At 47.6% G+C, this 10,997-nt stretch overlaps 1 protein-coding gene across 2 annotated transcripts in view; it reads left to right on the top strand.

The window, feature by feature from the left end:
* The window catches only part of LASP1 (LIM and SH3 protein 1), a 41,258-nt gene extending 36,330 nt beyond the window's left edge, over positions 1 to 4,928 (top strand). For both annotated transcript variants that reach the window (XM_004012830.6, XM_004012831.4), the window contains one exon: positions 1,859 to 4,928. In XM_004012830.6, coding sequence (XP_004012879.1) covers positions 1,859 to 2,032 — 174 coding nt within the window. In that variant the 3' untranslated portion in view covers positions 2,033 to 4,928. The remainder of the gene's footprint in view (positions 1 to 1,858) is intronic.
* Positions 4,929 to 10,997: the final 6,069 nt, after the last annotated feature.

Here is a 10,997-nt window from a genome sequence, read left to right on the forward strand (position 1 = left end):
AACTTCCATTCCAGTCAGGGAGACAAACATGAATAGATAAGTAGGTATGTGGCAAAAGGTCATAGATAAGCCGTGAAGAAAAGGGGTGGGGGCAGCAAAGGGCTCAGTAAAGGAATGAGTGGTGGAGAAGAACAGCACGTGTGAAGGCCCTGAGGCAGGAGTGTTCTAGGAGTGTTCAAAGGGCAGCAGGAAAGCCAAGTGGCTGGAGAGGGATGAGGTCTGATCATACAGGGACCCGTAGGCTTCAGGCTTCCTTGGGGGCTCAGACAGTAAAAAACCTGCCTGCAATGCAGGAGACCTAGGTTCAATGCCTGGGTTGGAAGGATCCCCTGGAAGGGAGTGGCTACCCACTCCAGTATTCTTGCCTGGAGAATTCCGTGAACAGAGGAGCCTGGCACGCTCCGGTCCCTGAGGTCGCAAAGAGTCGGACATGACGGAGCGACTAACACTTGGACTTTCAGGCTGCCAGGAGGCCATCATGACTGGCAAGCTGTGCAGAGTAAGGGCTTTGACTTGTGTTTTCAAAGCTGGCTTCAGCAGCTGTGTTGAGAAGCAGCAATAAAAAGCTGAGGGGGGAAGCAGGGAGGTGAGCTGGGCGGCTGTTACGGGATGCAGGTGCAGATGGTGGTGACTTGGCCCAAGAGATTAAAGGCACAGTTGGCGACAAGGACTGAGGTCACTTCAGTCATTCCATGAGGGTTGTGACCTCTTTTTTTGTGTGTATGTGTGGTTTCTAATATTTATTCTTCTGGTTATAAAAGTCGTACATGAAGAGCATTGGATTGGGAGAGGTTATGAATCAATCCTGCAGGAATTAAGTTACTTTCTCGGAACCTGTATTTCCTCATCTGGAAAGCAGGATAAGAAGCCTGGAGGGTTGTGATCTCATTCCATAGTCTTCAGGGCTGATGAAGCTGGTTTCTGCTGGGTTGGGGGGGGGGATTGGAAGTTTTGTGCTAAATAGGATAGGGGGCCTCTGAAGGGTTTACAGCCAGGAAGTAACCTCATCAGGTTTGCATTTTGGGAAGTTCCCCCTGAGATCACAACAGATGAACAATGGGAGGAGGCAGACCAGGGGAACGGAAACAGAAGGTCTCAACAGGGTCTTGGAGGTGGGGTGGGGTGGTGGGGCAGATCCTGGAGATTTCTAATGGATTCATCCAGCCCTGGACCCAAACGGATCCCAGAACCTGGCCTGGGGGACCCTAAAGGCTAAGCTGACTCCCAGAGACAAGTCAGTGTCAAGGGCAGTGATAGTCAGAGGACATTAGAATCTTGCCTGCTTCCAAGATTACAGTTGGATTTCATGTGTTTTTATTGGACATTGCCTAGAGCTGGGGTTTAAACAGGAGACTTTGGCTGAGGTTGGAAGGTGGGATCTGACAGGTACTTCTTGTATCACCTGGAGTTTTTTCTCCCAGGAGTTGGTCTTTATCCTGAACTTAAGAACCAAATTCATCAACAGCTTCAAAAAAACCAAGAAAGACTGGTGTTTATAATAATACAGATAATAGCACGCAGGGCAAGTCATCCTTTTATTTATTTATTTATTATTTATTTTTTTTTTCCAAGTCATCCTTTTAAACTCAACCCAGCATGGTGTCCACTGGACAGTACTGTATTCCAGTTCCAAGGGACAGGGTGGAGGTCCTGTAACCTCCATCCCTGTTTGTGTCTGGCCCTTAGGAGGTGCCAGGTGCATTGTTAATAAGGTGATCGCTCTCAGAAAGTATGACACAGAGGTGAGAAAACTTGAGGCAGAGCCTAGCCCGTCCTTGTCTCCCAGCTCCTGGTCCCCTCTGCTCTGGGGTCCCAGAGAGGTAGGCACCCCTGACTGACCGCGCCCCCACCCCTGCAGAAGCGGTACCGTGCTGTGTACGACTACAGTGCTGCCGACGAGGACGAGGTCTCCTTCCAAGATGGGGACACCATTGTCAACGTGCAGCAGATCGACGACGGCTGGATGTACGGGACCGTGGAGCGCACCGGTGACACGGGGATGCTGCCAGCCAACTACGTGGAGGCCATCTGAGCCCTCCGGGCACCGCCCGCCCCATCCGTCTTCAGTGCATTCCACAGCATCGCGTCTGTCCTGGGCGTGACCTGTCCACCCTTCGGTGTCTCTGTTTTTTAAATTCTGCGACAGCTTGTTTATCCTCCCCCTCTTCCAGCTTCTTTTGCCAACCGAAGCCTTGTTCTGCCATTTTCGCGGCGCCCCTTCTGGCAGGTTTTCCCCTTGACCAACTTCTTGGTTTTCTCTCTGGATGGAACACGTGTGAACCGCTCTGTGGGAGGCCAAGGCCTGTGGGGATGGTCTGGGTGGGTGACCCTTTGGCTCCCAGGCCTCTGCCTTCTCTCTTTTCTGCCCCCTCAGCCCCTCCTACCCACCTCCTCCGACATCCAAACATTCCAGGACTGGGGTGAGCCCCAGGACTCCCAGAGGAGGGGCTCCACACATTCCCAGGAGTGGGACCCTGCTGCCCGTGCCCTGGGATAGGGATGGGGGTGGGGAGGGTGCTCCTGTTGTGCCAGTGAGATGGGCTCTGTCTCTGCTTCTCAAAGATGGGGCTGCCGGCCCTCCAAGAGGTCCCCTCACCACCCTCTCCCGCTCAAGGTTGACAGAGGCGGGTAGAGTGCCTGCTTTGGAATTCATTCATCCTCCCCCACATGGTTCCTTTTCACACTGTGATTTCACTCTCCTGCTCACCTGGGCCTGGTGTGGACGAGGAGCTGGACGCTCAGCTTGGGTCCGGGTCTCACCTTTCTGCTTTAGGGACAGCTGCAGGAAAGAGGGGAATGGGGTGTTCTCTTTGCAGCCCTTTTCTCTCCCTCCCACTGAGTCTCCGGGGTCCCTGGCTTGCCTCCTCCTGAAAGATGGGGCAAGGAAGCCTCAGGCCTCTCGGCTGTGCAGCCCAGCCCCTGAGACCTGGTTAGACGGGCCGCTCCTCCTGGGAAGGCAGCTTGGGGCCTTCCATGGCCTCCGGCCACCCCACACCACCTGATCTGACCCCAGGGGGACTGGACTGGGCGAAGCCATAGCCCGCTCTGTATCTCCACAACTTCCTCGAGGGGGAAGGAGTGGGTGTCTGCAGATGTCTGTGACAGGCGAGTGTGAGTGCGAGCGTGAGAGAAGCGGGCAGGGTGTGGGCTTTCAGGAGGGTGCACAGAGGGGAGGTCCTTGAGGGCGAGAAGTTCCTTATGTTTTCTTTGGAATGAGAATCCTTCCTTTCCTTCTCTCCCTGAATGGAGGAGGCCCACCACCCCCCCTTTCCAAAGTGCAGAAGTGAGGAGGGGGTGTGTACTTGGTGGGGGCTGATAATGGGGCCTGTAGCTTGCTGGTGGAAGGGGGAGAGGAGAGACTTCATGACTCCAGGCAGATACCTTCCCCCATCTCTGTGTCTTGGGCTATAGAATAGGGGCCGGGGGACCTGTGTCACCTACGCTGTGTTCCCCCCTCTTCCTGCCCTCCCACCCCCTCCCCTGCCCCCAGCTCGCTCGTCTACCTAAAGCCTCCCTGAAGTAAAGGGAGAGGGTCCCAGGGCTTACAAAACTGGAAGCGCAGACCCGGGTTGAGGAAGGGAAAGATGGTGCTATCTCCAAGTCCCTTCTTCACTCTTGGGTGGCTGTGACCACCCTTGCCTGATTTTATGCATCTCTGGGCTTTCCTGTCACCTGGGTCTCCCCCTTCATCCACTGACTCAGGCCCTACGGTTGACACCTTTGCATCCTTGTGCCTTGCAGGAGAGGGAGGGGCCTGCAGGCATGTTTAACACCTAGTCCTCACTGCTTGTGAGTTGACTTGGGAATATTTACCCCTGATCAGAGGCTTGAGCCCCTGCCTGACCGATCCTTTTCCCTCCTTGGCCACAGCCATGGTGAGGGCGGGTGGAGAGTCTTATATTGGGCAGTGTGGGGGATGAGGGAAGCAGAGAAGGAACAATTTTGGGAGCCGTGGGCAGGCACTAGTCCGTTCTGTTTCCTCTTAATCTCAAAGCACAATGTGGATTCTGGGACCAAAGGTCAGAGAGACATATCCTGTTGGAGAACCTGTGGTTGGCAGGGAAGTGAGAGGCTGGGAGGAGGGCTGGGGAGCAAGAAGTAGCCTGTTTTCGTTCAGCCTAATTTTTCTTCCAAAACAAGGCAAGCCAGCCACTGGAATCTTGCTGCCAGCCCTTGGTTCCTTCCATCCTAAAAATAGGGGACCTTTTCTCACACACCCCCAGAGAGAGGAGGGACTATTCACACTGGTGCTGAGGGACCTAGGGGCTGCTGAGAGTCCTTATTCCCTTCCAGAATCATCCATCCCCAGCAGAGCGCAGAACCTGAGGGCTGGGCCGAGTCCCTGGTCTTGTCCTACAGTTCACAGAGGGTTGTTTTTTGTTTTTAGCCAATCTAATCCCAGGAAAGAAGATGCAACAAGGCTAGAATGTGAATATAACTTTAGTGGACCAATAATAAAATGCAAGGAGCCCAATGGTGAGAAAAGTGAATTCTCTCAATATCACTTCCTGTTTTCTTCCTCATGTCCCTCCAGGGAAAAACTACTTTATTGCTTAATTTCTGCCTTTTCCCCCTTACATATGCACTTTGGGGCCTTTTTTTTTTTTTAATAGCTGGAAAAAAAAAATACCACCCCACAAACCTGTATTTAAAAAGAAATAGAAATGATCACGTGAAATTTGCCTCTGTCCAAACATTTCATCTGTGTGTGTGTGTGCGTGCGTGTGTGTGTGTGTGTGTGAAGCCGTCCGTTCATCTTTTTATATGGGGTGGTCGTCTTTTCTTGGTCTGTTTTGGTCCCCTCCCTCGTGGGCTTGTGCTTGGGATCAAATCTTTCTGGCCTGTTAATGATTCTGAACATTTGACTTGGACCACAAGTGAATCTTTCTCCTGGTGACTCAAATAAAAGTATAATTTTTACCTGCGGACTTGGCTTGCTCTCTCTGGTCCTGAGGTGGTGTGTGTGTGTGTCCTGTCTCCTTAGGGGCATTTTAGACACACTTTTATCCCCCTTTGACTTTATGAACAGCCCTATGAAAGAAGTAACTGCTTGATATCCATCTTACAGATGGGGTTTCCTGAAGCCCAGAAAGGCAGTGGTTTGGTGGGAGTCACACCAGCTAGTGGCTGGGCCGGAGGTCTTAGGACCCCAGTGTGATGCTCCTGGCCTCCTGCCATGACCTTGACAGGAGCCCTGCACCCACACACTTGTATCTCCCAGGCTCAGTTCTTTGCTCCAGGTGCATTGGGTCTGAACTTTGACCAGGTCAGGCAGCCCGCCTCCCCTTTTCTGCTGGGTTGGGAAAAGAAGGTGGCAGAGAAGGAATCCAGATCCTTTGTCCGCAGCTTGGGGCCACCAGTCAACCTCGTGCTGTGGCCTTGTGGAGAGGGGCGTTCTTCACTCTGGGCACAGAATTCAGGCTTCCCCTGGCTTCAGGATAGCAGCAGGGTGGAGAGGAAAAGGGCTTTCCCCAAAGTGAGAGTCTTTGTGATCAGATGACACGGCTGCTCCGAGCAGCTGAGCAGCGCTGGGTGGGATAATTACAGATGGTACTGACACCTGCTCCCCCTCTGACACCACGGGAGGCTTAATGTGTCCCCCGTAGCAGGCAATGAGTTGGCAAATCTTGCCTCCATTGGCCTGCCTCCTGTTTGCTGCAGAGCTGTAGCCCCCTCTCCCCAGGAGGCTTCATTCATTCCCCTTTTCGGGACAGTCTGCTTGGGAGGGAACCAGTGCCAAGTCTCCACTCCCAACTCATAAGACACTCTTGCCCTGCCTCCCTGTGCGAACCTACGCGAGCAGTTTCCTGACTCCCTTCTAAAGCAGCCTGAGTTCCTGAGGCTTAGCATGACGAAGCAGCTGCTGCTGCCCTGGTCCTGTGCCCCTCAAAGGAGCTAGTTAGCGTGGAGCCAAGGACACTAGGCCAGAGGTGTCACAGGGAATTTGCTTTTGTTTTTTAATTTAATAGGAAATCAGGCAAAAGGCATAATAAAAACAAGAAGGCATAACTACCCACCACCCAGCTTAAACTATGAAATATCAATTCTCCTTTCCCCTCAGAAAAAGCAACTTGAAATATATGAAAAAGGTATATATGCACAACTGAATCACTTTGCTGTACGGCAGAAATTAACACAAAATTGTGAATCAACTCTACTTCAATAAAAAAAAATAAAAGTCACTTGAATTGCATTTCTAAACACTTAACTGCGCATGGATGGGCCTGACCCAGAGTTCTGTAGTGCCCTCTCTGGGTATAACACTGCAATGAGCACTGAAGAGGATATAAGAGAGGATAAGGATGTGGGAAATGACCACAAAGAGATAAGGAATGGTTGGAGGAGAGGCCTCTGATGCTCACACTGTAATAGGAAGGATCTGTGCAAAATGTTCGGAGAAGGCAATGGCACCCCACTCCAGTACTCTTGCCTGGAAAATCCCATGGATGGAGGAGCCTGGTAGGCTGCAGTCCATGGGGTTGCTAAGAGTTGGACACGACTGAGCGACTTCACTTTCACTTTTCACTTTCATGCACTGGAGAAGGAAATGGCAACCCACTCCAGTGTTCTTGCCTGGAGAATCCCAGGGGTGGGGGAGCCTGGTGGGCAGCCGTCTATGGGGTCGCCCAGAGTCGAACACGACTGAAATGACTTAGCAACAGCAGCAGTGCAAAATGTTGCAAGCTGAGAAGCCCAGGTGGGCCTGGGAGGGGATTTCAGATTAACAGGGTGGGCCGGTCTGGGGCGAGAGAAGAATGTGGATTCCGGAGTGGACAAGCCTAGTTTTGAATTGGTCTCTGGCCTTTCCAATGAAACATTAGGCAGGTTACTGATCATCTCTGAGCCTCATCTATAAAAGACTTGCAGGGAGGTTGAAATTACACCACGTGCAATATCTGACACAATATAGGAATCCCGTTAAGTCTCAGCTCCATCCCTCTGGGATGCCATCTGAAACACACGTGAGACCTTTGTCCTTGTCCCTCCATAACCTGACTCTACCACGTGCCAATGGCCCGCCCAGCCCCCAACCATCATTTTGAATTCCTTTGCCAAGGATTCATGAGAGGAAAGAGTGAGAAGAAAAGCACTCAGGAGATATCATTCCTTGGGCACCTGGATACAGGTCAGATCTCTTCCCTACTTCCATAATATTCAGACTCCATTTAGATACAAAGGGTAGGATTGGATTCCTGGGGAGAAATTGAGCCTCTCCATTTCTGCCTGGTCTAAATCCAGCAGTTCCTTGGTTACCCGCTCCCGAGCTTTCTGATTGGTTGGCGAAGGAAGGGGGCGCGGGGGCGGATAGTAAGCTGCTGATGGAGCCGCAGTATCCCTTAGTCTCTAGCCCTGGGAGGGGGAGGGGGAAAGGAAGGCTAAGCTGTAGAGGGAAGGGGGAGCCATTTCTCTCCACTGGCTGCAGTCTTCGTGCTCACATTTCCCCGGAATCCGGAGGCGTCCTCGGCCAAGGACTCCACAATGCTGGATATTTTCATCCTGATGTTCTTTGCCATCATAGGCCTGGTCATTCTGTCCTACATTATCTATCTGCTCTAGGGACCCGAAACGGCGGCGTGGAGCCCGCAGATCAGGGGGGAAGGATGAAGCTGACTGGCCGAGCATCCTGCTTGCTGACGCACCGGTAGATTTTTGCTTCTGGTCATTATTTCGGGTATTGATTCAAAAACAAAATTACAAGGGATCTTGTTTTCCTATTTTTTTTTTCTCAGACGAATTGATGTAGCATTTCCCAGACCACTCTGAAAAGAATAAGAAATGCCAACTTCTTTCTTTGAGACATAATTTAAAATAATGATTTTTAAAATGAAAATAAAGCCCATAATCAAAGGATTTTTAGGTAGAATGGGTTGGGAGTGGTGTGCATGGTGGGAGGGACTATTATTTCCTAGTTTTTTCTTCAAGTTAGGTGCTCAAACTCCACTTTGTCCATTTTATCCTGGTAATTAAAGGTTAAAAACATCTTTATATGTCAGTAGAGTGGCTTACAATTATGCTGGCATAATTGCATTAATTAACTAGTAACTCATTCTAACTTGAGGATGAGATACCAAATGAAATTTACTTGGGAGTGGGATTTAGGGGAGATGTCAATTCTTCCCCTACTGTGGGGCTTGGCCGAGAGAGGAACTCCCAGTGTCAGGAGCTGATACCTTCGTATTCCCATCTGAGCCTTGCTTTTTCTGGGTTTCCCACAGCTCCTGGATTCCAGTCCAACAAGAGGCCTCTTATCAACAGAAATCCTGCTGCCCAGCAGACCTCTTCTAAAGCATTCCGGATATGGTTAACCCCTGTCAAGCAAGGGACTCTTTAGAGTTCAGAGGCAGAAGCACTCGGCTGGGACATCAGGAATTCACGGGCATGGCTGGCAACTGCAATGTGCATTTAAGCTATAGATGGAGGATGTTGAGAAAGAGCTAAAATGTAGACTCATTAAAGTTCCCATGGAGAACTGCTCAAAAATTTATTTGATAGCCTTCCCTTAGGTCTTAATTGCAACTTCATATTAAGCTAAATGATGTTCTTTTCTTGCTCACATGAAGGGTGTTCCCTTGTAAGTCCAAGAGCATGTTGTCTATCTTCATTTATGAAGTAGTTGCTTTATCACTCACTGTCTTTAAAGATTGCACAATCTGGGTTTGTGTGGTTTCCGTGTCTCAATCTGTAGAAGGAACTTGTCGTTTGAGTTTCTAAGATTTATCTTCCCCACTCCATGCCCCTTGGGCTCCAGCTTCTCATTTAAAGAGAGCAACAGTAATACAGTCCTCATTCTTTCTGCATACCTGAATTATAAATTATTGAAACAAAATGGCTACACTGTTATTTGGGAAAAACTTCTCTCTTACCCTCAAATAAATGTGTTTGTTTCCTTTTTGTATTGCCAAATGTTCTCTTTCTAAAAAAACAAAAGCAAAAATCTTTCAACATTTCTCTGTCCAAGTAGAGTTGAAGAAACCATATATTTGAGGGTCCAGAGTAGAGTTGGGCTCCAAATCTGTGGTATCTATTTCTTTGAAAAATCTGTCATGATTGTTCTACATTTGATTTTTCTTTCTGGCTTATAAATAAACAAGAAGAGAGATTAGCCTAATAGTTTTATTTATAACATTATGTTCAATTTCCATGTTTTAAAAGAAAATTGAGGAAGTATAATATACGTCACAACATCTGGCCAAGAAAAAACATCGTTCTAGGAACTTGTCTAGGCAACAAATTATTTGATCTTCAATAAGTCACTTAACCTTTGAAAGTCAAAGTCGCTCAGTGTCTGACTCTTTGCAACCTCATGGAGTATACAGTCTAGGCCAGAATACTGGAGTGGGTAGCCATTCCCTTCTGCAGGGGATCTTCCCAGCCCAGAGACTGAGCCCAGGTCTCCCAAATTGCCGACAGATTCTTTACCAGCTGAGCCACCAGGGAAGCCCACTTAACCTTTGGGCTTCAGATTATTCTGATAAAAGAAATAGTTGGACTGGAAAATCGTTTATGAGCTTTTCCATTTCAAAATCCTATAATTCTAGGATGGGAATTCCATCTTTAAGAACAGAATTCCCACAAAACAAACTCTTTTATAGTTTACCAGGAGTCCACTTTTCTGCTCTCCCCAAATGACATTTTATAATGAAAACTCACCTGCAAAACTTTTTTGGGGTACCAACAGCCACATTGTGAGGAGAAAATGAAAATATTTATTTACTCCAAACATATATCAGCAATAATTTGCCTAAGCTGTTTAAGGAATATTAACAAGTACCATATGGGGTGGTATGTAGCAAAATGAGGTAAGCTGAGAGATATACTAATGGGAGAAGAATGGCTCTGAACATTAATATATTCAGGGATGATCTTCAGTTATCTGGAGTCTTTGATGTAACATTTCCCACTAAAACGTTCCTCCAACTCTGGCATAACCTGTGTTTCAAACTAAACTTTGTACTTCACGTCAAGAGATCAGCTCTAGGTCCTTTCCTAGGTAAGCAGGGCAAGTGTCAATATTTTGGAGTGGTCCAAATTACACAGTTAATTATGGTAATGCAGATCTTCATGGTATATATATAGTCTCTAAACAGGCTCCCTCTTAAGTCTTTTATGAGGTCAAGGCTCTTCAGTCTGTATCCATATCGTTTCAGTTGTGTCAGAATCCTTGCAACCCTATGGGCTATAACCCGCCAGACTCCTCTGTCTGCGGGGATTCTCCAGGCAAGAATACTGGAGTGGGTTGCCATGCCCTCCTCCAGGGGTCTTCCCAACTCAGGGATCAAACCCGCGTCTCTTATGTCTCCTGCATTGGCAGGCAGGTTCTTTACCACGAGGGCCACCTGGGAAGGCCATACAAAGTTGATATGACTAATCAAAGCAGTGAAAACAGTCAGCCTATTTCAGTTATACACCAGTGATACTGGGCACAATATAAAGACAGATCATATTTTCAATAACTTGCAAAATATAATGGTTTTAAAAAATAATTACATTTTGGAAGAAATTTTATGACTTTGTGCCCATATCCATGCTATGTCAGTTTATAACGAGTTTTCCTGTGCTCATTTCGGTAAAAGTTTTCTAAATTTCACATCTAAATTATTTGTGTATTGTCATCCTAAAATAATAAAACACTGCAAAAATTACTTTTGTAAAATAAAGTTTTCTTTAGATCTTATAAATCTGGGCCATAGGGCAATCATATCCTATAAAAATGGGGTTGAATATTTACTACATATCAATGTAGTAAAAATATCTCTAAATAATGCAGATAACTTAAAAAATTAATTGGTATAAAATTGGCATAAAATTAATTGGCTAAAAATCATTATATTAATACTTGCTTTCTTGATTAAAAAAATAAGGGGTTTAGGTAGAAAATAATGTATTTTATGTTAGGAGAAAGAGAAAATATTTTAGGAAACAGTTAAACAATGGGAAGATATTAATAAGTTGGAACCACCTAAAACTCATTGGGTATTTTTTATAAGAAATCCAAT

The sequence above is a fragment of the Ovis aries genome, chromosome 11, assembly GCF_016772045.2.
Source record: "Ovis aries strain OAR_USU_Benz2616 breed Rambouillet chromosome 11, ARS-UI_Ramb_v3.0, whole genome shotgun sequence".
In the NCBI taxonomy this organism is placed as follows: Eukaryota; Metazoa; Chordata; class Mammalia; order Artiodactyla; family Bovidae; genus Ovis; species Ovis aries.